Source organism: Neofelis nebulosa, chromosome 15 (genome assembly GCF_028018385.1).
Source record: "Neofelis nebulosa isolate mNeoNeb1 chromosome 15, mNeoNeb1.pri, whole genome shotgun sequence".
In the NCBI taxonomy this organism is placed as follows: domain Eukaryota; kingdom Metazoa; phylum Chordata; class Mammalia; order Carnivora; family Felidae; genus Neofelis; species Neofelis nebulosa.
The window spans coordinates 3075062-3100244 of record NC_080796.1 but is presented as its reverse complement, the minus strand read 5'-3'; the positions used below and the strand labels follow the sequence as shown (position 1 = coordinate 3100244).

The window sequence follows — 25183 nt, the reverse complement described above, 5'->3', positions numbered from 1 at the left end:
GCTCGTTATGAGCTGTATGACCTTGAGCACACTACCTAAAACTTCCGTGTCTCAATCTCTGCATCTGTAAAATGAAGTTAATGACAGCACCTACTGGGGCACATGGGTGGCTCAGTCGGTTGAGCGTCTGGCTCTTGATTTTGGCTCAGGACATGATCTCAGGGTCATGTGATTGAGCCCCACATCAGGCTCTGCGTGGACAGCGAGGAGACTGCTTGGGATTCTCTCTCTCTCTCTCTCTCTCTCTCTCTCTCTCTCTCTGTCCCTCTCTCTCTCTCTCCCTATCTGCCCTTCCCACAATCTCGCTCTCTCTCTCAAAATAAAGAACCTTAAAAAAGTTACCTCAAAATAAATAATAATAGTATCTACCCCACTGGGATGTTGGGAAGCTTAAATTAGGAAATAACAGGTGAAAAACTTAGAAGGGTACGTGGCACATAGTCAGCTCTAAGTGTATGCATTTAGCAAGATTACTTTTGCTGTATTTTGCATTCCAATACATTGAGATAGTTAAGGCAGGTGGCATGCCAATACAAGTGGTCCCCTATACAAATTATACTGAAGTCATTCTTCATACCACTGCAAGTGGCAGCAAATGGGGACCATGAGGCCCAGAATCTCTCCTCAGTACTTCACACAACTTTCGCCAATGCCACTAGCAAACAGTACTTTTTTTTCCCCCACTTATAATACTTTTAACTAACTCCCTCTCTATACTACTCAGTGGACAATACTCACGGACTACAGTACAAATAGCACCTCTTAGATTGAGTAATAGATGATTTACATGACCATCAGAGGCAAGGGAAAGCCACTGACATGAATATAATGGAGTCTTGCTAAACCAAAGTTCCTCAATCATTTCATGCCCATACTGTTTATGTTAGGCTGCTTTACTGAGTACTCTGATGAGGAGATTAAGGCTTTGTGGTAACAGCATAACAGAAAAGCTGGCCCCAGAGCTTTACAGTTGGTAAAGTGCTATAAATCTGTAAATCCTAGCACTGGGTGCATAAGGAAAAAAAGATTTCAATTTCTCCTCTTCTAGTAACCATTTGCTTAACTTTTGAAGATTTGTCCATCTATCACGCTGCTTCTCCCCTTGCAGTGGACTCGAACATTCTTTAATGTATCGTCTCATCCACAGAATCAACTTTTCTTCACTTATTTCCTTCTTTTACACTAAAATCTAACTTTCACTCCTATCATTCCACTAAGACATTTTGAGGGTCATCAAGAACCTCTTTTTTTAAAAATTTTTATTGGGGCGCCTGGGTGGCGCAGTCGGTTGAGCGTCTGACTTCAGCCAGGTCACGATCTCGCGGTCTGTGAGTTCGAGCCCCGCGTCAGGCTCTGGGCTGATGGCTCGGAGCCTGGAGCCTGTTTCCGATTCCGTGTCTCCCTCTCTCTCTGCCCCTCCCCCGTTCATGCTCTGTCTCTCTCTGTCCCAAAAATAAATAAAAAACGTTGAAAAAAAATTTTAAAAATTTTATTAAGGTCTCTATCCTGCTTCACTTTTCAGCAGCAGCTGAGAAAAATGACCATGCCCTCCCTCTGCTCTTTTAACCACACCTTTACCTAGGCCCCTTTACCTAGGCCATGTGTCCTTTTCGCTCTTCCATGTAGGTGCTCATAGACAACATCCTCAACCGCACACTCAAAAATCATTACTTGACATGGAGTACCTTTGTAGACAGCTAATCGTGTACATTTTATTTGGACTCTTTTCGGTGTTACTTTGAGTGTGTTTTTCTTATTGAGTCTTAGGGAGCACCCTTACCCTTAGGATACTGACCAGCATACTTTGTCTCACTTTTCTTATAACACGACATTTACCACAAGGGCTGGATGATCACTGGCTTGCCTTTGTTTCCTTTTGAGTAACTTCTTCGTCCATAGAGATTTCAACTTATGGAAGTCTTCTGAAGTTCCTTTCAGATGCATACTTGACTATATTGTTAGGAAGGTTAAGTTGGCTAGAGCTACCTCTTCTTCCCAATCCAGATTCTTCACCTCAAAATTGTGTGCATCAAATGCCTTCACCCAGGTAGCCCCTGGTTTGGGGATTCAGGAGATAAGGACCTTCTAGAGAAGTCAGAGCTACGGACTGAGTTGCCTGAAAGATAACTAAGTTTTTGTTTCACAGGGAAGACCTTAAAGTGGCAGACAATTTCATGCCATAATCTAAATTCCTTTCTTTACGGATCTACACTAAATCCCTCGTTATTCTTTAATAAGCTTCATCAGTTTCAGATATCCTTACAAATTTTAGTTTTTGAGACCTTAATGATTTCTTCAGGACACAGTAGCAGGACAATGCCTTGCACTCTCATTCATAGAAGACTGAAAACAGAGTGTCATGTTACTCGCATGAAAAGTCCCCTATTACTATGTGACTCATTTATAAGACGTCTAGAAAAGAAAATAATTTTCAATGCCTCTTCAGCAACAAAAAGGACCAGTCAAGAGAATGTTCTAATTCCCCTGATGGGTATAGCTGTCAAATGAAACTTGCATGTATATTATATAGCTTTTGCGACTGACAGAAACGAGTTGGTCAGTGTATCTCCCTCATTGCTCCCACTTAGGATTTATAATGAGAATCCTACAAAGGAGGGTGAGAGTGTGAGGACATTAACTGTTCTGCTTGGAAAACAGTTGGGGTTTCACTACATATCAATAAATGAGAATCCTGAATGGCACATTAGTTTTTTCTGAGATTGAATTGTGAAATCTGTGAAAGGCTGATTAACTCAAGTGAGTGGAAAAAGATAATGAGTTTCTGAACTTGCAATGGTAGGAGCACTATGTTACTAGGTAAGGCCCTGACAGAGCAGCCATTTCTCCTTTTTCACTGGCATTTCTTTTCCTTTACAAAATCCAACAAAGAGAAAAGTCCATTCCTTTGAGAAGGACGTTTGCATAACGACCTGCTAGTCATTGTTGATGAAGAGAATAAGTTGCAAACTTGTAATTACAAATTACAACAAATCATCATTAAAATAACCCGTTCTCAAACTCTCACTGAAGGGTTGAGACTACAAGAGAAAGTCAGAATTCAAGATGACATGATCACTCAAAGCGTGCGGAAGTTTGAAACACGCTGAAAAATATTAGCAGGGACTCTCACACATCTGTATGCCAACGTTTACAGCCGCATTATTAACAGTAGCCAAAAGGTGGACTAAACCAAACGCTCACTGTGGTATATGTAAAAATGTTGCTTTTTTAGACTCTCACAAAGTTTTTATGAAAATCTCACTATAAAAGTAATTACTTTATGAGTTCAATCAACTTCATCTCTATTGAAGAATTCCATCGCTAATAGGAAATAGCAACAATATCAACCAAATATTTGGATCAGTGAGCCTTTCCATGTGATCCAAAACATTCTTATGTACTACTCCTAGTGAAATACGGATTCCTTTTCAGTAGGACAGACATTAAGAGACCGACTTACCAAACTTGTCTTTAACAAGTTGCTCTGAAGATCTTGAATTTGGGCCGCTTGATGTTTGATGGTTTCTTCCTGTCTGGCATTTTGCACTTCTAGCCTAAAATGCAGATCTTAAGATAATTATTCTCACACATAAATGTAAAACAATACCATATAATATCTGAACAAATGAGGGTCTTACAGAAATTCTTTAAATTGTATCAAGAGGAAGATTTGGGAATTGTGCCATTTTTCTTGTGTTTTGTGGATAAGGTGCAAAATTGAGATATAATATCCACAATTTTGCATTTCAAAATAGCTCAAAGCTGGAATTTGTATCCAGCTTAACAATAATATACTGGCATAACAAGTATATTTCTCGTACTACACTGCTTATCTGCTGTATAAATAATCAAGGTATTTTCTGTGAGGTTTAAATTATACTTTTGCATATGATCTTACGTTTTCTCCGCATATCTTATGGCCTCTGCCTCTCGATCCTTTGCTTCTTGCAACTAGAATAAAGAAAAAAAATAATTTTAACTACTGACAATCTAGTAAAACACCATCGCCTGTTATTGTAACCAAATGTAATTTTTTTTGACTTAGTGAGGCAGAGAGAGAGAGAGAGAATGCCCAAATGGGGAAGGGAGTCAAGGGAAGAGACAGAGATACTAGTAAGCAGGCTCCAAGCTCAGGGTGAAGCCTGATGTGGGTCTCAGTCTCATGACCGCTCTCATGATGTGGCGTTTGGGATCATGACATGAGCAGAAATTAAGAGTCAGGACGCTCAACCAACAAAGCCACCCAAGTGCCCTTGTAACTGAAATCTTTTTGGACCCAGCCACACTCTCCCCTACATGCTGATTGATGGCTACTTTTAGGTCATAACAGCAGGGTGGACCTGCTACAACACAGACTGTGGCCTACAAAGCTGAAAATGTTTCAATATTCTTCCAGAATAGTTTACCAAACTTACTCTCTTACAAAAACATAACGTTGTTAATATTTATAAATTATATATGATCAGATAAACATACAAATGTATCTACTGGTCAAATGGAGGAAATATAGAAAATTACCTTATGGTAAACATTTCTGTTTTCACATTACAAGCACTGCATCAACTATGATTTTAAATATTCACATAGGTGAATGACACTTCTATTCTCGTGATTGAAAGTGAACATGCTATTTTCAGTGACAATGAGATATTTCATGGAAGAGTTTGACAAGCAGTATCCTAGTAGGAGCCAGAAAGCTTGGGTCTGAATTCCCAATTCTGCTGGTTATGAGCTGTATGACCTTGAGCACACTACCTAAAACTTCCATGTCTCAGTCTCTGCATCTGTAAAATGAAGGTAATGACAGCACCTACTGGGGCACCTGAGTGGCTCAGTCGGTTCAGCGTGTTGCTCTTGATTTCTGCTCAGGACATGATCTCAGGGTCACGTGATTAAGCCCCACATTGGGCTCTGCGTGGACAGCAAGGAGGCTGCTTGGAATTCTGTCTTTCTCTCTCTCTGCCTCTCTCCCTCTTTCTCACTCTCCCTACCTTCCCTTCCCCACAGTCTGTCTCTCTCTCACTCTATCTCTCTCTCTCTCCCTCTCAAATTAAGGAACCTTAAAAAAAGTGATCTCAAAATAAATAATAATAGTATCTACATAACTGGGATCTTGGTAATATAAATTTAGGAAATAATACAGGAACAACTTAGAAGGGTACGTGGCACATAGTCAGCTCTAAGTGTATGCATTTACCATGATTACTGTTGATGTGTTTTGCATTCCAATACAATGATATAGTTTAGGCAGGTGGCATGCCAATACAAGTGGCCCCGTGTACAAATTATACTGAAGTTATTCTTCATATCACCGCAAGTGGCAGCAAATGGGGAGGATGAGGCCCAGAATCTCTCTTCAGTACTTCACACAACTTTCGCCAATGCCACTAGCCAACAGTACTTTTTTTTCCCCTCTTATAATACTTTTAACTTACATCCTCTCTATACTACTCAGAGGACAATGCTCACAGAGTACAGTACAAATAACACCGCCTAGACTGAGCAGTAGATGCTTTATATGACCATCAGAGGCAAGGGAAAGCCACTGATATGGAAATAATGAAGTCTTGCTAAACTAAAGTTCCTCAATCATTTCATGCCCATACTGTTTACGTTAGGCTGCTTTAGCAGGTACTCTGGTGAAGAGATTAGGGCTTTGTTCTAACAGTATATCAGAAAAGCTGTCCCCAGAGCTTTGCAGTTGGTAAAGTGCTACAAATCTGTAAATCCCAGCACTGGCTGCATAAGGAAGAGAGATTTCAATTTCTCCTTTTCTATTAACCATTTGCTTAAGTTTGAAACTTTGTCCATCTATCACGCTGCTTCTCCCCTTGCAGTGGACTCGAAAATTCTTTAATGTATCATCTCATCCACAGATTCAAGTTTTCTTCACTTATTTCCTTCTTTTACACTAAAATCTAACTTTCACTCCTATCATTCCACTAAGAAAATTTGAGGGTCATATAGGACCTTTTTAAAAAAAAATTATTAAGGTATTTATCCTGCTTCCCTTCTCAGCAGCAGCTGAGAAAAATGCCATGCCCTCCCTCTGCGCTTCTAACCCCACCTTATTTATGAAGGAGGGCAACCCCTGACATTAAATCCTTGTCCCTTGCTCTCTGTGTTTTGAATTGCTCTTAAGGCTTCACAACCAGATTCTCTAATTCACATTTCCAGCTTTGGCCCTTTTACTTAGGCCATGTGTCCTTTACGCTCTTCCATGTAGGTGCTCATAGACAACATCCTCAACCGCACACTCAAAAATCATTACTTGACATGGAGTACCTTTGTAGACAGCTAATCGTGTACATTTTATTTGGACTCTTTTCGGTGTTACTTTGAGTGTGTTTTTCTTATTGAGTCTTAGGGGGCACCCTTACCCTTAGGATGCTGACCAGCATACTTTGTCTCGCTTTTCTTTATAACACGACATTTATCACAAGGGCTGGATGATCACTGGCTTGCCTTTGTTTCCTTTTGAGTAATTTCTTAGTCCATAGAGATTTCAACTTATGGAAGTCTTCTGAAGTTCCTTTCAGATGCATACTTGACTATATTGTTAGGAAAGTTAAGTTGGCTAGAGCTACCTCTTCTTCCCAATCCAGATTCTTCACCTCAAAATTGTGTGCATCAAATATCTTCACCCAGGTAGCCCCTGGTTTGGGGATTCAGGAGATAAGGACCTTCTAGAGAAGTCAGAGCTATGGACTGAGTTGGCCTAATGCAACCTTAAGTTTTTGATTCGCAGAGAAGACCTTAAAGTGGCAGGTAATTTCATGCCATAACCCTAATTCCTTTCTATAGTGATGTACAGAAAATCGCTCGTTATTCTTTAATAAGCTTCATCAATTTCGGATATCCTTACAAATTTTAGTTTTTGAGACCTTAATGATTTCTTTAGGACACAGTAGCAGGACAATGCCTAGCACTCTCATTCATAGAAGACTGATCAACAGAGTGTCATATTACTCGCATGAAAAGTTCCCTATTACAGTGTGACTCATTAATAAGACGTATAGAAAAGAAAGTAATTTTCAATGTCCCTTCAGTCATAAAAAGGACTAGTCAACAGAATGTTCTAGTTCCCCTGACGTATATAGCTGTCAAATGAAACTTGCATGTATATTATATAGCTTTTGTGACTGACAGAAACGAGTTGGTCAGTGTATCTCCCTCATTGCTCCCACTTAGGATTTACAATGAGAATCCTACAAAGGAGGGTGAGAGTGTGAGGACATTAACTGTTCTGGTTCGAAAACAGTTGGGGTTTCACTACATATCTATAAATTATAATCTTGAATGGCACATTAGTCTTTTCTGAAATTGAATTGTGAAGTCTCTGAAAGGCTGATTAACTCAACTGAATGGAAAAAAAAAATGAGTTTCTGAACTTGCAATGGTAGGAGCACTATGTTACTAGGTAAGGCCCTGCCCGAGCAGCCATTTCCACTTTTTTACTGGCATTTCTTTTCCTTTACAAAAACCAACAAAGAGAAAACTCTATTCTTTGGGAAGGACGTTTGCATAATGACCTGCTAGTCATTGTTGATGAAGAGAATATGTGGCAAATTTGTAATTTTAAATTACAACATATCATCATTAAAAGAACTCTTTCTGAAACTCTCACTAAAGGGTTGGGTTTACAACAGAAAGATAGAATGCAAGATGAAATGATCACTCAAAGACTGGGGACATTTGAAATACACTGGAAAATATTAGCAGGGACTCACACATCTGTATGTCAATGTTTACAGCACCTTTATATACAATAGCCAAAAGGAGGACTAAACCAAATGCTCACTGTGGTATATATAAAATGTTGCTCTTCTTAGATTCTCACAATATTTTTATTTAAATCTCACTACAAACATCATTACTTTATGAATTCAATCAACTTCACCTATATAGAAGAATTACATCACTACTGGCAAGCAGGAACAATATCAACCAAATATTTTGATCAGTGAAATTTTCCATATGGTCCAAAACATTCTTATGTACTTCTACTAGTGACATAAGGATTCCTTTTCAGTAGGACAGTCATTAAGAGATCGACTTACCAAACTTGCCTTTAGCAAGTTGCTCTGAAGATCTTGAATTTGGGCCGCTTGATATTTGATGGTTTCTTCTTGCCTGGCATTTTTAACCTTTAGCCTAAAATGCAGATCTTAAGATAATTATTCTCACACATAATTTTAAAACTGTATCGTGTAATTTCTGAACAAGTGAGGGTATTACAGAAATTCTTAAAATTGTATCAAGAAGATGATTTGGCAATTGTGCCAATTTTCTAGTTGTGTTTTGTGGTAATGGTGCAAAATTGAGAGATAAGATGCCAAAATTTTGCATTTCAAAATAGCTCAAAGCTGGAATTTGTATCCAGCTTAACAATGATATACTCGCATAACTAATACATTTCTCATAGTACACTGCTTATCTACTTTATAAATAAACAAGTTATTTTCTGTGAGGTTTAAATTATACTTTAGCATATGATCTTTAATCTTCTCAGCATATCTTACGGCCTCTGCATGTCGTTTCTGTGCTTCTTGTAACTAAAATAAAGAAAAAATAATAATTTTAAATACTGACAATCTAGTTGAACACCATTACCTGTTTCTGTAACTAAATGTTTTTGTTTCTTGTTTTTTTGTACTTGAAAGAGAGACAGAGAGGGAGAGAGCACACACAAGTGGGAAGGGGGTCAGAGGGAGAGACAGAGAAAAAGGTATGCAGGCTGCAAGCTCAGGGCAAAGCCTGATGTGGGGCTCGGTCTCATGACCGGTCTCATGATGTGGGGTTTGGGATCATGACCTGAGTGGAAATTAAGAGTCAGGACGCTCAACCAACTAAGCAGCCTAAGCACTCCTGTAACTAAAATCTTATTGGACCCAGCCACACTTTCTTCTACATGCTGATTGATGGCTACTTTTAGGTCATAACAAAAGAGCTCAGCATGTACAACAGAGACTATGGCCTACAAAGCCGAAAACATTTCAATACTGGTACAGAATAGTTTACCAATCTTACTCTCCTACAAAAACATAACGTTGTTAATATTTTTAAATTATATATGATTAGATAAACATACAAATGTATCTAATGGTCAAATGGAGGAAATATAGGAAATTACCTTATAGTAAACATTTCAGTTTTCATATTCCAAGCACCATATCAACTATGATTTTCAATATTCACATAGGTGAATGACATTGCTGTTCTCGTGATTATGAAACTGAACATGCTGTTTTCAGTGACATCGAGATATTTCATGGAAGAGTTTGACAAGCAGAATCCTAGTAGGAGCCAGAAAGCCTGGGTCTGAATTCCCAATTCTGCTGGTTATGAGCTGTATGACCTTAAGTACACTACCTAAAACTTCCGTGTCTCAGTCTCTGCATCTGTAAAATGAAAGTAATAACAGCACCTACTGGGGTACCTAGGTGACTCAGTCGGGTCAGCGTCTGGCTCTTGATTTCGGCTCAGGACATGATCTCAGGGTCACGTGATTGAGACCCACATCCAGCTCTGGGTGGGTAGTGAGGAGCCTGCTTGGCATTCTCTCTCTCTCTCCCTCCCTCTCTCTCTCTCCCTACCTGCTCTTCCCACAATCTCTCTCTCTCTCCCTCCCTCTCTCTCTCTCCCTACCTGCTCTTCCCACAATCTCTCTCTCTCTCTCTCTCTCTCTCTCTCTCTCTCTGTCTCTCTCTCTCTCTCAAAATGAAGAATCTTATAAAAGTGATCTGAAACATAAATAATAATAGGATTTACCTCACTGGGATCTTGGGAATATAAAATTAGGAAATAATACATGAACATCTTAGAAGGGTACGTGGTACATAGTCAGCTCTAAGTGTATGCATTTAGCATGATTACTGTTGCTGTATTTTGCGTTCCAATACAATGAGATAGTTAAGGCAGGTGGTATGCCAATACAAGTGGTCCCCTATACAAATTATACTGAAGTCATTCTTCATACCACCGCAAGTGGGAGCAAATGGGGAGCATGAGGCCCAGAATCTCTCCTCAGTACTTCACACAACTTTCGCCAATGCCACTAGCAAACAGTACTTTTTTTCCCCCCACTTATAATACTTTTAACTAACTCCCTCTCTATACTACTCAGTGGACAATACTCACAGACCACGGTACAAAAAGCACGTCTTAGATTGAGTAAGAGATGCTTTACATCACCATCAGAGGCAAGGGAAAACCACTGACATGGAAATAAACGAGTCTTGCTAAACCAAAGTTCCTCAATCATTTCATGTCCATACTGTTTACATTAGGCTGCTTTAGCAGGTACTCTGATGAAGAGATTAAGGCTTTGTGGTAACAACATATCAGAAAAGCTGGCCCCAGAGCTTTGCAGTTAGTAAAGTGCTACAAATCTGTAAATTCCAGCACTGGCTGCATAAGGAAGAAAGATTTCAATTTCTCCGTTTCTAGTAACCATTTGCTTAACTTTTGAAGATTTGTCCACCTATCACGCTGCTTCTCCCCTTGCAGTGGACTCGAGCATTCTTTAATGTATCGTCTCATCCACAGAATCAACTTTTCTTCACTTATTTCCTTCTTTTACACTAAAATCTAACTTTCACTCCTATCATTCCACTAAGACATTTTGAGAGTCATCAAGAACCTCTTTTTTTTTTAATTTTATTAAGGTCTCTATCCTGCTTCACTTTTCAGCAGCAGCTGAGAAATATGACCATGCCCTCCCTCTTCTCTTTTAACCACACTGTAATTCTGAAGGACGGCAACCCCTGACATTAAGTCCTTGCCCCTTGCTATCTGTGTTTTGAATTGCTCTTAAGGCTTCACAACCAGATTCTCTAATTCACATTTCTAGCTTGGGCCCCTTTACCTAGGCCATGTGTACTTTTCGCTCTTCCATGTAGGTGCTCATAGACAACATCCTCAACCGCACACTCAAAAATCATTACTTGACATGGAGTACCTTTGTAGACAGCTAATCGTGTACATTTTATTTGGACTCTTTTTGGTGTTACTTTGAGTGTGTTTTTCTTATTGAGTCTTAGGGAGCACCCTTACCCTTAGGATACTGACCAGCATACTTTGTCTCACTTTTCTTATAACACGACATTTATCACAAGGGCTGGATGATCACTGGCTTGCCTTTGTTTCCTTTTGAGTAACTTCTTCGTCCATAGAGATTTCAACTTATGGAAGTCTTCTGAAGTTCCTTTCAGATGCATACTTGACTATATTGTTAGGAAGGTTAAGTTGGCTAGAGCTACCTCTTCTTCCCAATCCAGATTCTTCACCTCAAAATTGTGTGCATCAAATGCCTTCACCCAGGTAGCCCCTGGTTTGGGGATTCAGGAGATAAAGACCTTCTAGAGAAGTCAGAGCTATGGACTGAGTTGGCCTAATGCAATCTTAAGTTTTTGATTCGCAGAGAAGACCTTAAAGTGGCAGGTAATTTCATGCCATAACCCTAATTCCTTCCTATAGGTATCTACACTAAATCCCTCGTTATTCTTTAATAAGCTTCACCAGTTTCGGATATTCTTACAAATTTTAGTTTTTGAGACCTTAAAGATTTCTTCAGGACACAGTAGCAGGACAATGCCTAGCACTCTCATTCATAGAAGACTGAACAACTGAGTATCATGTTACTCGCATGAAAAGTTCCCTAATACAATGTGACTCATTAATAAGACGTCTAGAAAAGGAAGTAATTTTCAATGTCTCTTCAGCCACAAAAAGGACCAGTCAACAGAATGTTCTAGTTCCCCTGACGGGTATAGCTGTCTAATGAAACTTGGATGTATATTATATAGCTTTTGTGACTGACAGAAACGAGTTGGTCAGCGTATCTACCTCATTGCTCCCACTTAGGATTTACAATGAGAATCCTACAAAGGAGGGTGAGAGTGTGAGGACATTAACTGTTCTGGTTGGAAAACAGTTGGGGTTTCACTACATATCAATAAATGAGAATCCTGAATGGCACATTAGTCTTTTCTGAGATTGAATTGTGAAATCTCTGAAAGTCTGACTAACTGAAGTGAATGGAAAAAAAAATGAGTCTGAACTTGCAATGGTAGGAGCACTATGTTACTAGGTAAGGCCCTGACAGAGCAGCCATTTCTCCTTTTTCACTGGCATTTCTTTTCCTTTACAAAATCCAACAAGGAGAAAAGTCCATTCCTTTGAGAAGGACGTTTGCATAATGATCTGCCGGTCATTGTTAATGAAGATAATAAATTGCAAACTTATAATTACAAATTACAACAAATCATCATTAAAATAACCCGTTCTCAAACTCTCACTGAAGGGATGAGATTACAAGAGAATGTCAGTATTCAAGATCAAATGACCACTCAAAGATTGGGGATGTTTGAATCACGCTGAAAAATATTAGCAGGGACTCACACATCTGTATGCCAATGTTCACAGCATCATTATTAACAGTAGCCAAAGGTGGACTAAAACAGATGCTCAATGTGGTATATATAAAATGTTGCTTTTTTTTAGATTCTCACAATGTTTTTATGAAAATCTCACTATAAAGGTCATTACTTTATGAATTCAATCAACTTCATCTATATAGAAGAATTACATCACTAGTAGCAAGTAGGAACAATATCAACCAAACCTTTGCAGCAGTGAGATTTTCCATGGGATCCAAAACATTCTTATGTACTACTACTAGTGAAATACGGATTCCTTTTCAGTAGGACAGACATTAAGAGACCGACTTACCCAACGTGTCTTTATCACGTTGCTCTCAAGATCTTGAATCTGGGCCACTTGATGTTTGATGGTTGCTTCTTGCATGGCATTTTTAACCTGTAGCCTAAAATGCAGATCTTAAGGTAATTATTCTCACACATAAATTTAAAACAACAACACATACTTTCTGAACAAATGAGGGTATTACAGAAATCCTTAAAATTTCGTCAAGAGGAAGATTTTGGAATTGTGCCATTTTTCTCATCGTGTTTTGTGGATAAGGTGCAAAATTGAGAGATAATATGCCACAATTCTGCATTTAAAAATAGCTCAAAGCTGGAATTTGTATCCAGCTTAACAATGATATACTGGCATAACTAATACATTTCCCATACTACACTGTTTATCTGCTTTATAAATAAACAAGTTATTTTCTAAGAGGTTTAAATTATACTTTTGCACATGATCTTTCATCTCCGCAGCATATCTTACGGCCTCTGCATGTCGTTCCTGTTCTTCTTGCAACTAAAATAGAGAAAAAATAATTTTAACCACTGAAAATCTACTAGAACACTATCACCTGTTTCTTTAATTTTTTTGACTTGAGAGAGAAATAGAGAGAGAGAGAGAGAGAGCATGCAGAAGTGGGGAAAAGAGACAGAGGGAGAGACAGAGAAAATGGTAAGCAGGCTGCAAGCTCAGGGCGAAGCCTGATGTGGGGCTCTGTCTCATGACTGGTCTCATGATGTGGGATTTGGGATCATGACCTGGGTGGAAATTAAGAGTCAGGACCTCAGCCAACTAACCCGCCCAAGCGCCGCTGTAAGTAAAATATTTTTGGAGCCAGCCACTCTCTCCTCTACATGCTGATTGATGGCTACTTTGAGGTCATAACAAAAGCGTTCAGCTTCTACAACAGAGACTATGGCTTACAAAGATGAAATGTTTCAATACTCTTACAGAATAGTTTACCAACCTTACTCTCCTACAAAAACATAACATTGTTAATGTTTTTAAATTATATATGATCACATAAATGTACAAATGTATCTATTGGTCAAATGGAGGAAATATAAGAATTTACCTCATGGTAAACATTTCTATTTTCATATTCCAAGCACCACATCAACTATGATTTTACATATTCACATAGGTGAATGACGTTGCTATTCTCATGATTATAAAACTGAACATGCTATTTTCAGTGACAACAAGATATTTAATGGAAGAATTTGAGAAATAATATCCTAGTAGGGGCCAGAATGCCTGGGTCTGATTTCCCAGTTCTGCTCATTATGAGCTGTATGACCTTGAGCACACTACCTAAAACTTCCATGTCTCAATCTCTGCATCTGTAAAATGAAGGTAATAATAGCACCTACTGGGGCACCTGACTGGCTCAGTTGGTTCAGTGTCTGGCTCTTGATTTCAGCTCAGGACATGATCACAGGGTCATGTAATTGAGCCCCACATCGAGCTCTGCATGGATAGTGAGGAGCCTGCTTGGGATTCTCTCTCTCTCTCTCTCTCTCTCTCTCTCTCTCTTTCTCTCTCTCTCTCCCTTTTTCTCTCTCTCCCTACATGCCCTTCCCCACATTCTCTCTGTCTCTCTCAAAACAAAGGACCTTAAAAAAGTGATCTCAAAATAAATAATAATAGTATCTACCCCACTGGGATGTTGTGAAGATTAAATTAGGAAATAATAGATGAACAACTTAGAAGGGTACGTGGCACATAGTCAGCTCTAAGTGTCTGCATGTAGCATGATTACTGTTGCTGTAGTTTGTGTTCCAATACAATGTGATAGTTTAGGCAGGTGGCTTGCCAATACAAGTTTTCCCCTATACAAATTATACTGAAGTTATTCTTCATTCCACCGCAAGTGGTAGCAAATGGGGAGCATGAGGCCCAGAATCTCTCCTCAGTACTTCAAAAAACTTTGCCAATGCCACTAGCCAACAGTACTTTTTTCCACTTATAATCCTTTTAACTTACTTCCTCTCTATACCACTGAGTGGACAATGCTCACAGACTACGGTACAAATAGCACCTCTTTGACTCAGTAGTAGATCCTTTACATGACCATCAGAGGCAAGGGAAAGCCACTGACATGGAAATAAACGAGACTTGTGAAACTAAAGTTCCTCCATCATTTCATGTCCATACTGTTTACGTTAGGCTGCTTTAGCATGTACTCTGATGAAGAGATTAAGGGTTTGTGGTAAAAGCATATCAGAAAAGCTGTCCCCAGATATTTGCATTGGTAAAGTGATACAAATCTGTAAATCACAGTTCTGGCTGTGTAAGAAAGAAAGACAAATTTAGCGTGCTTTTTCATAGTGAGAGGGAAAAAAAAAACTAAACATTTGATTGAACATTTCTCCTCTATTTGATTAAGTGCTTTCATTAATAGTTTTACTTATATAAGTGTGTGTGTGTGTGTGTGTGTGTGTGTGTGTGTATAGAGATATACACACATTTTTTAACGTTTATTTTTTGATACAGAGTACGAGTCTGAGTGGCTCAGAACGTGAGGGACACAACGAATCCAATGCAGGCTCTGCTGACAGCAGAAAGCCCAATTCAGGGCTCCATCTCAAGAACATGGAGATCATGACCTGAGCCAAAGGCAGACTCTAATCAGACTGGAGCCAGCCAGGCACCCCTCAATTTAGTATTTCATTTCTTAGCATACATTTAGAATAAAAGCTTTGCTATACCAATGTTTTCAAGAAGAATTTATTGATACGGTATAAAGTAATTAATTTTATTGGAAAAACTGTTAAGTTAAAGTATTTTCAATTTATACAAGGATAAGTATCACCCGTGTCAAATATTACTATCCCTTAAATTTATACTTAGGAAGATGAAATTACCTGTCATGAAAAAAATAAAAACAATGTCAAATAAAGGACTAAATTGTTCTGCACAGGCTAGATGACAAGTGTCAAGAGAGTTAAAGCTAATGGGAGTTAGAACAGTCAGAGAAAATTCATTGGAAAGGAGACTGTGAGCCAAGTCTGAATAACATAGGTTTACTCAAGAGGAACAGAAACTAAAAAGACAGGACAGCATGAGTAACGGCTGAGAGATGGTAAAATCAACCCGATTAACTCAGAGGATAAAATCTGATGGCAGAGACATTAAAAACGGATATCCACACAAGAACTACGTAAATGTTCATAAGCAGCCGTATTAATAGGCAAGAAGTGGACACAACCCAAAGGTCCATCAACTGATGAATGAACAAGGGCCTTAGCCCACAATGGAGTACTGTTTGACAATAAAAAGAAATGAAGCACTGATATAAGCTGTAACCAACACAGATGAACCCAGAAAACATTAAGTAAAGCTAGCTAGTCCCAAGGGACCACACGTTGTGTGACTCCATTTATATGAAATATTCACAAGAGGCAACTCCATTGAGAGACCAAGTAGTAGACTGGTGGTTGCCTGAGGCTGGGGGCAATGGTAAGGGTTTCCTTTCAGGATGAGGAAAACATTCTACTTGATGGCAGTGATGGTTGCACGAGTGTACACAGAGACAGTGAACTGTGCGTGGCAAATGGGTGACTTTTATGGTATGTGTATTGTACCTCAAAATAGCTTTAAAAAAAAAACCCAATGGCAGGACACAGAGAATGTTCTTAATTCTCGCTTTTGGGCGTCCATACTACACATGATCAGAATATTTCCGTGCTTTGACAATATGTCTAAAAGGCAAAGAAAATGAAGGAAATGCCGAAGTTCAAGTGGTTTGTTAAGTGATCTTTCTGTACAAGTCATCCTGAAATCAATATACATTCTTCTCAAAAGTGAAGATGAGAACTAAGATAATTATCTGAATCATTCCATTAAACATTATCTTCTGATTTGATCCAGCTTGCCTCATCATGGTAATAGAGATATCATTAAAAAACATTGTTTAGTAGGGGACAAAGTCTCTTGGGGCACCTGGGTGGCTACGTCAGTTAAGCGTCCAATTCTTGCTTTCAGCTCAGGTCATGATCTCACGGTTCATGAGACTGAGCCTCACATTGGCTCTAAACTGACAGCATGGAGCCTGCTTGGGATTCTCTCTCTCTCCTCTGTCTGCCCCTCCCCTGTTAACATGCATGCACACACTCTCTCTCACTTTCTCTCTCAAAATAAATAAATAAACTGTCAAAAAAATTTAAATTAAAGAAAGAACGAAAAAAGTCTCTCAATTTCTCTGAGGAAGGATACAAAAGCCTCAACTTTCCTAAAAGTAAGTATTATAAGAAAACAATGTATAACACAAATAGGAGAAGGAGAGGCAGAAGTTTATGAAATAAATGCATTGTAAAGATACTAAAATCATAATAAATTAATTATAATGAAAATACCAAAGAAAGTGGTCCATGGAAATTGGTATCCTAAAACACTTTATATTATTTAACTAGCTATAAGTTAGCTGTTGACAGGTTACATTTACTACATACCTGACTTCTGATTTGACCTAATTTCTTCTTGAGATTCCGTGTTTCATCTTCCAGATGAAGATGTGACATAGACTGTTTCTTCAGAGTATCAGCCAGTTCTTGTTGAAGTTGTCTCACAACTACCTAATAAGACATTTCTGTTACTGATTTTCTAAATCATCTTATTATTAAATTATGTTAATAATAGACAACTCTCACATACGTACTTTGAGAAATATCAACACATACATCAATTCACCGTCTTTTTGTAACACATACACATTCCTGTTCACTGAATTCAGTTAAAGACACAAAAGGTGTTATCTCCCTGTCTACTTCTGATTGTTTATGGTGTCTCTTTCCAGTCTCAGCACGACAATTTTATCCTGCAACATGTGGTTTTTATGCAACCGATCTTGTGTTTTCTCATGATCATCAGAAAGCTAAGTAAAACCAAAAACATTTTCAGATAGCACTCAATAAAATGGCATTATCATGATTTTCTTTTAAATGAAAGCATAATCTATGTTTAAACAATGAAAAGGTTTCAGGGGGTGCCAGGGTGGTTCAGTTGGTTGAGTGTCTGACTCTTGATTTTGGCTCAGGGAATGATCTCACATTCTGTGGGTTTAAGCCCCGCATGAGGCCCTGTGCTGACAGTCAGGAGCCTGCTGAGGATTATCGCTCTCCCTCTCCTCTCCCTGCCCCTCCCCTGCTTGCATTCTCTCTCTCTCTCTCTCTCTCTCTCTCTCTCTCTCTCTAATGAATAAAGAAACATAGGAAGAAAGGAAGGAAGGAAGGAAGGAAGGAAGGAAGGAAGGAAGGAAGGAAGGATTACAGTAAGTGAATATCCAACTGGAAAAAAAATAAAGTTGGCTCCAAATCTCAAATTTTATACAAGCGTAAGTTCCAAAAAGTTCAGAACTTTAACTGTAGAAAATGAAGGCATGAAAGTTAAAAAGAATTTGTGAGAAAAGTGTTCAGAATCTCAGAATTGGAAAAGCGTTTCTCTGATTTACAACAAACCAGAAGGCCTAAAATAAAAGATTAATAAACCTGACTACACTTAAAAATTGAGTTTACAGTAGATATCGAACACAGAGACCCCACAGTAAAATCCTTAGCTCTGCATATACTCGGACAGATTAAATTTCCTTAAATTTTTCTTTCCTGAGAATATTTCATAGGTATCTACTTTGCTACCATTTCTATAGTCAGTTATAAGAATTATATCTATTGATAACTGAAAAATCTAGGCACTGTACTATAATAGAAACACTTCTACACACATCAATGAACTCATTTGGTTATCACAATTCTAGAATGGAGAGATTAAAATGGTGAGCTGTAGGACTCTCCCCAGGTCTTCTCACTCCACAACAAGTGCTCTTGCACCAACCACTGCCACTTCTCTAGTGTAAATACACAAGTACGAAAGAAGTCTTGTATTTCAAAATACTCATAGGAAATAAGGTGAAATTTATACATCTCTTAGAATACCATGAGATTATTTACTGCTACAATAACTTGTATTGCCTCTTGTTGAAAACAGTAATAAATATAAAAGAGGGGAAATACACTCAGCTATTTTATTAGGAATAAAATACCTATCAATAAATTATCATTAAGTATATACCACAGCATACCATTGTTATCAAAAGTTCCTTGTAATGAAATAGGATGCTTCTTGAAGCAAAACTGTTACTTTTCTCAAAAGTAGGAGACTTGATACCGAAAATATGATCAGTGAACTGGCTACACTTGCCCTCCTGTCCATTAGCGGAAGTGTTCAACTAACCTAGTAATATATCAAGGCAGTGAAGTAACTGTTCAAAACCAAAACACATGTTGCTAGTAGCAATAGTTTTGAGATTAGGGAGAGCTCATCAATTCCTACAGAAAGTAATAAAAGCCTCTCCCTTGGATGAGGACATTATGAATGTCACTATTTGTTGCAGACAAATGCATTTAATCAAGAATATTATTTTATCCAGTGAAGCAAAAATGCCACCATCCCCCATGACCCTCCTCAAAATATATGTGCTTTTAAAATCCTCTATAGTTTCCATGATGAACACAGTTCAGTTTCATATATACATACATATATATGTACACATAACACACACACACACACACATATATATATATATACATACATACATATATATATACATACACACACACCTAGAAAAAAGTAATAATAACTCAAAAATAGAATATATACAAATACATACACACATGTACTTCAAAATAACTAAAGAAGATACCTTAGAACTAGTTTTCTTATGAGCCATTTCTAGCTCCTTTTGCTTGTAAAGGTGATTGTTTGGACTTCCATCTTGTAAGACTCTGGCCTTCTGATCTGGAGAAAGTTGCCACTGAGTGTCACTGCGCTCTTCTAAAACCTGGAGACACATTTCATTATGATTCTGGTCTCATACCGTTAAAAAAAAAAAAAGGTCAAAAGCTGAAGTGGAGAACTTTAAAAAAATGTTCAAAAGAACATAATCCCATGTTTTAATTTATTTTAAACCTAAATAATATATCTTGAGTCAAAGGGATACTATAAAATATATATGTATAATATTACACTATGTAATATGGATGGAAATACAGTTTTTATCAAAAACTGATTTACCTGATTTTTGGTGGCCTTCAATTCCATGTTTAGCGTTCTAAGAGCGAGTTCAACTTGTTGTTTTGTTTCAACTTCTTTCTTATATTCGTCTTCTTTTCTTCTTAACTTTTCCCTAATATTTTCATATAACATATCAGCATTTCTTCTTTCTTCTTCTTCTTCTTCTTGTTTTAAGGTACATCTGCAATTACATGTGCTTCTTTTAAAATTTGCTTTGTTAGACATAAAAAGTTCATTTGATGATCTGGTTCCACAAATGTTGGCTTATTATCCAAATGAAAAATTTCTATGTTTTCCGATTGTTTTTCTTGTAGGGCTCATGTTTTTAATTTGTCACTTCAATCTCTTCCAAACCATATATACAGTTGAAAAAAAGCCAGGAGAAAGCATTATGCAACTTCGTTAGTTTCAGTCAGTAATAACTCTGGTAGATGTTGTAGGAAAGGAAGTTTGAAATTATTCAGGAAAGTTAGAGTTGAAAATTACCCCCTTTCCCACAGGTATAATTATTCCTCCATAGGACAGATAATTCAGTTTCTCATTAAAAAGAGAAGTTGCTGGGGGCGCCTGGGTGGCGCAGTCGGTTAAGCGTTCGACTTCAGCCAGGTCACGATCTCGCGGTCCGTGAGTTTGAGCCCCGCGTCGGGCTCTGGGCCGATGGCTCGGAGCCTGGAGCCTGTTTCCGACTCTGTGTCTCCCTCTCTCTCTGCCCCTCCCCCGTTCATGCTCTGTCTCTCTCTGTCCCAAAAATAAATTAAAAAAAAAAAAAAAAAAAGAGAAGTTGCTGTTTATAAGCAAGTTTATCAACTCACTGGAAATGAAATCTCCACTTGATGAAACCTTACAGGTACCTCCAAAAATGATGTGCAGTGAAAGAGAGCATCTGTGGATGTTGTTTACACAACATACATGTGCAGATTACTGTCATCCAAGACTACGCTGACTAGTCTAATATCTGTTGCCTATGCTTTTTGTTTCTTCTTCCACAACACTTGCAACTTACCTTGTTGATGCATACCTACTTTAGGAATCACTTAAACATCCATTCTAGAACACGACAGGATACGTATTAATTAAGTAAACAATAAAGAGTAATATGACCTTTCAGCATACACTTTTGAATTAATTTTATCTACCTATGACAGAGATGTTGAAAAAACTTATCAGTAATCACTTTCTGTATTACTTTTTTTTAGTTTATTCATTTTTGAGAAAGGGAGAGCCCATCCAAACAAAGGAGGGGCATAGAGAGAGAGAGGGAGGCAGAAAATCCAAAGTGGGCTCTGCACTGACAACACACAGCTCGATGTGGGGCTCGAACTCACGAACCCTGAGATCATGACCTGAGCCAAAGTCGGATGCTTGACTGACTGAGCCACCCAGGCGCCCCCATTTTACTTTGTTTAAATTTTTTATTGAGAGAGAGATGACTCAAGTGAGCGAGGGCAGAGAGAGAGAAAGAGAGACAGAATCCCATGACGGGCAGACCGAGAGGGAGAGACAGTGAGAGAAGAGGAGCTCACCTGAAGCAGGGCTCGTGCTCACCCAAAGCCGGGCTCGAGCCCACCCAAAGCAAGGCTCAAACTCACGAGATCATCACCTGAGCCGAAGCCAGATGCTTAACCAACTGAGCCACCCAGGCACCCCCACTTTACCTTTTAACCCCTGCATGTTAAGAAGCAAACGGAATCAATTTTGGGGAATTTTACTGTCTTGAGAAAAATGACCATTTTATACTCTGTTGGTAGGTACAGAAAGTAATATAAACTTTCCTGAGAACAATTTAAAAATATGGATCAGAGACCTTTTTTAAAATTTTTATACCTTATCCAGATAACATTATATTGAAGAATTGATTCCAAGTAAGTAACCAGACATGTAGAAACAGATTTCTATAAAAGACATTCTTGACAGCATTAATTAAAATACAGAAAGATGAAAAACAGGCAGAATTCAATCTCTTAAATAATGATGTTTCTTGGACTATGGTGGACTTTTATATGGCCATTAAAATTGTGATTTGGAATATACATTAAAGTATTAGAAGTATTCACTGTTAAGAACTTGCTGTGTTTTTTCCAAGAATCGCACACCTCACAACACTAAACAAGTATTCTTTCCAGAAAAATCCCATAAGGTAAGTCAGCAATTACAAAACTGCCTCTACACATCTTTGGAAAAAAAGGAAACAGTTGAAATATTTCCTTAAAGCCAAGATGCTGTACCTCAAACTGCAGAATTCACGTTCCCATTCAACTTTTTGATGCTCTAACCGTGATATCATGTCTTTGGTTTCTTGTAGCTCGTTTTGTAGTGCACTAACCATTTTTTCCATTTTTGTCATTTTTCCCATAAGAAGTTTACAGTGATTTTTGTTAAGTTTCCTTAATTTCTCATAGGAAACACGTATATCTTGGATTTTTAAGAAGCCAGCATAATCTGCATCAGAGAAGAAACAGAAATAAAATAGATGAGTACTTTTTGCATATACAGGCCTGTGCATCTTCAATTCACTCATTCAAACATTGAATAAATATATACCTTCATTGGAAGATGTTATACTCAGCTCTACACATACAATAGAGAAGACCCCTGGCTCTTGATTAGCTTAAAGTCTAGTGAAGGAGAAAGACAACTCAAACGGTAATTCTAAATTCAGATAGTTCCTATTAGAAGACAGAGTTCTGTGATCATAACTTGATCTAGATTGGGCCCAAGGAAGATAGATGTCCCTGAGGAAGAGATAACTATACTGAGGAATGAAGGAGGAGCAGGAGGCAATTAAGCAAAGGAGGAAGACAAGCACTCTCGACAGTCTAGAGCATGTGCTGAAGTTCCACTGTAATCTACTTCTGGACAAGATGGGGTAACACATACTGATTGATCTTCCTATCTTCCTACCTGAAGCAAGCAAAAACAAAACAGACAAAATACAATTTTAACATGATTTTCAAGACACAGATCTTCAGAAAATGAAGGACAATGATCCCTGAAAACAAAACACGTTAGCCTAACACGTATGCCCAAACTCATTCCCTTGAGAGAGTTTTCAGGCTACGACACAGGAGACATAAATTATTTAAGTAGATTTCACCATACTCCTTGTGTCAAGGTGGCAAAACTGAGAGTGTGGTGAAGTCAAGACAGATAGAGACGACAGGTCAGCATCCAGGAGAGGAGAAAGCAGGACACAGAAAGAACCCTGGGCATCTGCACAGGGTCCCCTTTGGCTATTCAGCAGAGTAACAACCAGTGCATACATGGTTGTTACTTCCTAGTCATCAAGGGAAAAAAATCTGAAAAGAGTAGAGGAAACTCTGCCTGGTGCTCCCACAGCACGAGGGACAGTGTCTATTCACATTAGCTAAGATAGAAAAACTCATAATTTGCCTTAGGCTGATCACCACTCTGGATTCAGCCAATAATTCGTAAGAGCAAGATTAAAGGATCCAATTGTTTGTAAGTAACTTAACTATATCTCCAAACAAAGCATGAAAAGATAACTAGAGGCATAGAAGCTATAGTTTTAAAAACCAAATAGCACTTACAGAGATGTAAATTATGTTAGCCATGAACAATACGATGGGTAGGAATAAACACATATTAGACATCACAAAACAAAAGACTGAAGTTTAACATTGGAAACCTGGGAGAAAACTTCAACTGGGAAATATACAATTGCCCAAAGAGGCAGGGGAAAGGGACAGGAAAAAAATATGGCCCAAATCTTCCTAAATTTCATGAAAACTATAATCCCACTGACCCAGGAAGGATCTGTCTAGGAAAGAAGAAATGGAAGTCAACTCTTGTAATTTGCCTAAACTATATACGATGTGGTATAACATTACTGGAAGGGAGACTGTGATGCTGAAGCCATAGACTATAAACCCTAAACCAACAACTAAAGCAGCAAAACTGAAAAGTTCTAGCTAGGAAGCCTAAATAAATAAGTGAAAAAATGAATACATGAATAAATGAATACGTGAATAAATAAATAAATGGATAAAACTGAATCATAAAAATTACTCGATTAAAAGAAAGCAGAAAAAGAAGAGAACGGGAACAAGGAGCAGATAAGACAAATGCAAATCAAACAGCATGATGACAGATTCAAATCAACTATCTCAAAAATCACAGTAAATGGCCCTTTGTAGCAACGTGGATGGAAGTGGAGAGTGTGATGCTAAGTGAAATAAGCCATACAGAGAAAGACAGATACCATATGTTTTCACTCTTATGTGGATCCTGAGAAACTTAACAGAAACCCATGGGGGAGGGGAAGGAAAAAAGAAAAAAAGAGGTTAGAGTGGGAGAGAGCCAAAGCATAACAGACTCTTAAAAACTGAGAACAAACTGAGGGTTGATGGGGGGTGGGAGGGAGGGGAGGGTGGGTGATGGGTATTGAGGAGGGCACCTTTTGGGATGAGCACTGGGTGTTGTATGGAAACTAATTTGACAATAAATTTCATATATTGAAAAAAAATCACAGTAAATGAAAACGGTCTAAAAGCCTCAACTAAAACGCAGACTGTCAAAATGGATAAAAAAGGAAGACTCAACTATATGCCACCTATACAAAATGCACTTTAAATGTCAAGACAGAAATTTGTTCAAAAGATAGAAATATGATATGCCACACTAACACTTGACCAAAGAAGGCTGAGCTAGAGTGGCTATATGAATAGCAGACAAAACAGTTTCAAGCAAAAAAATCATTACCAGCAGTAAACAGGTCATTATATAATCATAAAAGGGTCAATTAAGAGCAATCTTAAATGTTCATGTATCTGTTAATAGCTTCAAAGTACATGAAGTAAAAATTGATAGAACTGAAAATAGAAATAGGCAAATTCACAATTATAGTCTGATATTTCAATAGGCTCAACATCAGCAAGGGCATAGTAGACTTGGCCACCACTATTCTTCTCAAGGATCTATGGAACACTTACCAAAAAAGACTATGTTCTGGGTCAAAAATAAGCCTTAATAAAAGGAAGAAGTCAATAGGCCTGAAGTCATAATAGTGTGTTCCCTGACCACAAAACAATCAAATCAAAAACAAGCACAAAAATATCTCTGGAAAATACTCAACTGTTTGTGAACTACAGAACACTTCGAAATATCCCCTGGGTCAAAGAAGTAATGAAAAAAGAAAAAAAAAATAGAAAGGATTCTGAACTGAATGAAAATGAAAACATAGTAGAATTTGTAGTGCTACCCTAGTAGCACTCACATGAAGACTGATAGCACTGAATGTATACATTAAAAAAGAAGAGGGAAGTGCGGTGCTCCTTGCTGCCTTTGTGGCTCCTCCCCCAGCTTCCCAAGTGCCCCGCCCTGCCCCGCCCCACCCTGGCAGTGGCTGGAGAGCAGGTGTTTTGTTCACAGGCTCACAGCAGGC

The 25183-nt window shown here is 38.3% G+C and overlaps 2 protein-coding genes across 2 annotated transcripts in view; both read right to left on the bottom strand.

The window, feature by feature from the left end:
* Positions 1 to 19561, bottom strand: part of LOC131496455 (ankyrin repeat domain-containing protein 26-like) — a 44895-nt gene extending 25334 nt beyond the window's left edge. The window contains exons 1-2 of the mRNA XM_058702013.1: positions 19412 to 19561; positions 17166 to 17288 (exon numbers count right to left, since the gene is read on the bottom strand). Of these exons, the coding sequence (XP_058557996.1) occupies positions 17166 to 17288; positions 19412 to 19561 (273 nt within the window). The remainder of the gene's footprint in view (positions 1 to 17165; positions 17289 to 19411) is intronic.
* A 131-nt stretch (positions 19562 to 19692) lies between these two features.
* Positions 19693 to 25183, bottom strand: part of LOC131495882 (ankyrin repeat domain-containing protein 26-like) — a 42776-nt gene continuing 37285 nt past the window's right edge. The window contains exons 8-9 of the mRNA XM_058701055.1: positions 22008 to 22221; positions 19693 to 19963 (exon numbers count right to left, since the gene is read on the bottom strand). Coding sequence (XP_058557038.1) covers positions 19708 to 19963; positions 22008 to 22221 — 470 coding nt within the window. The 3' untranslated portion in view covers positions 19693 to 19707. The remainder of the gene's footprint in view (positions 19964 to 22007; positions 22222 to 25183) is intronic.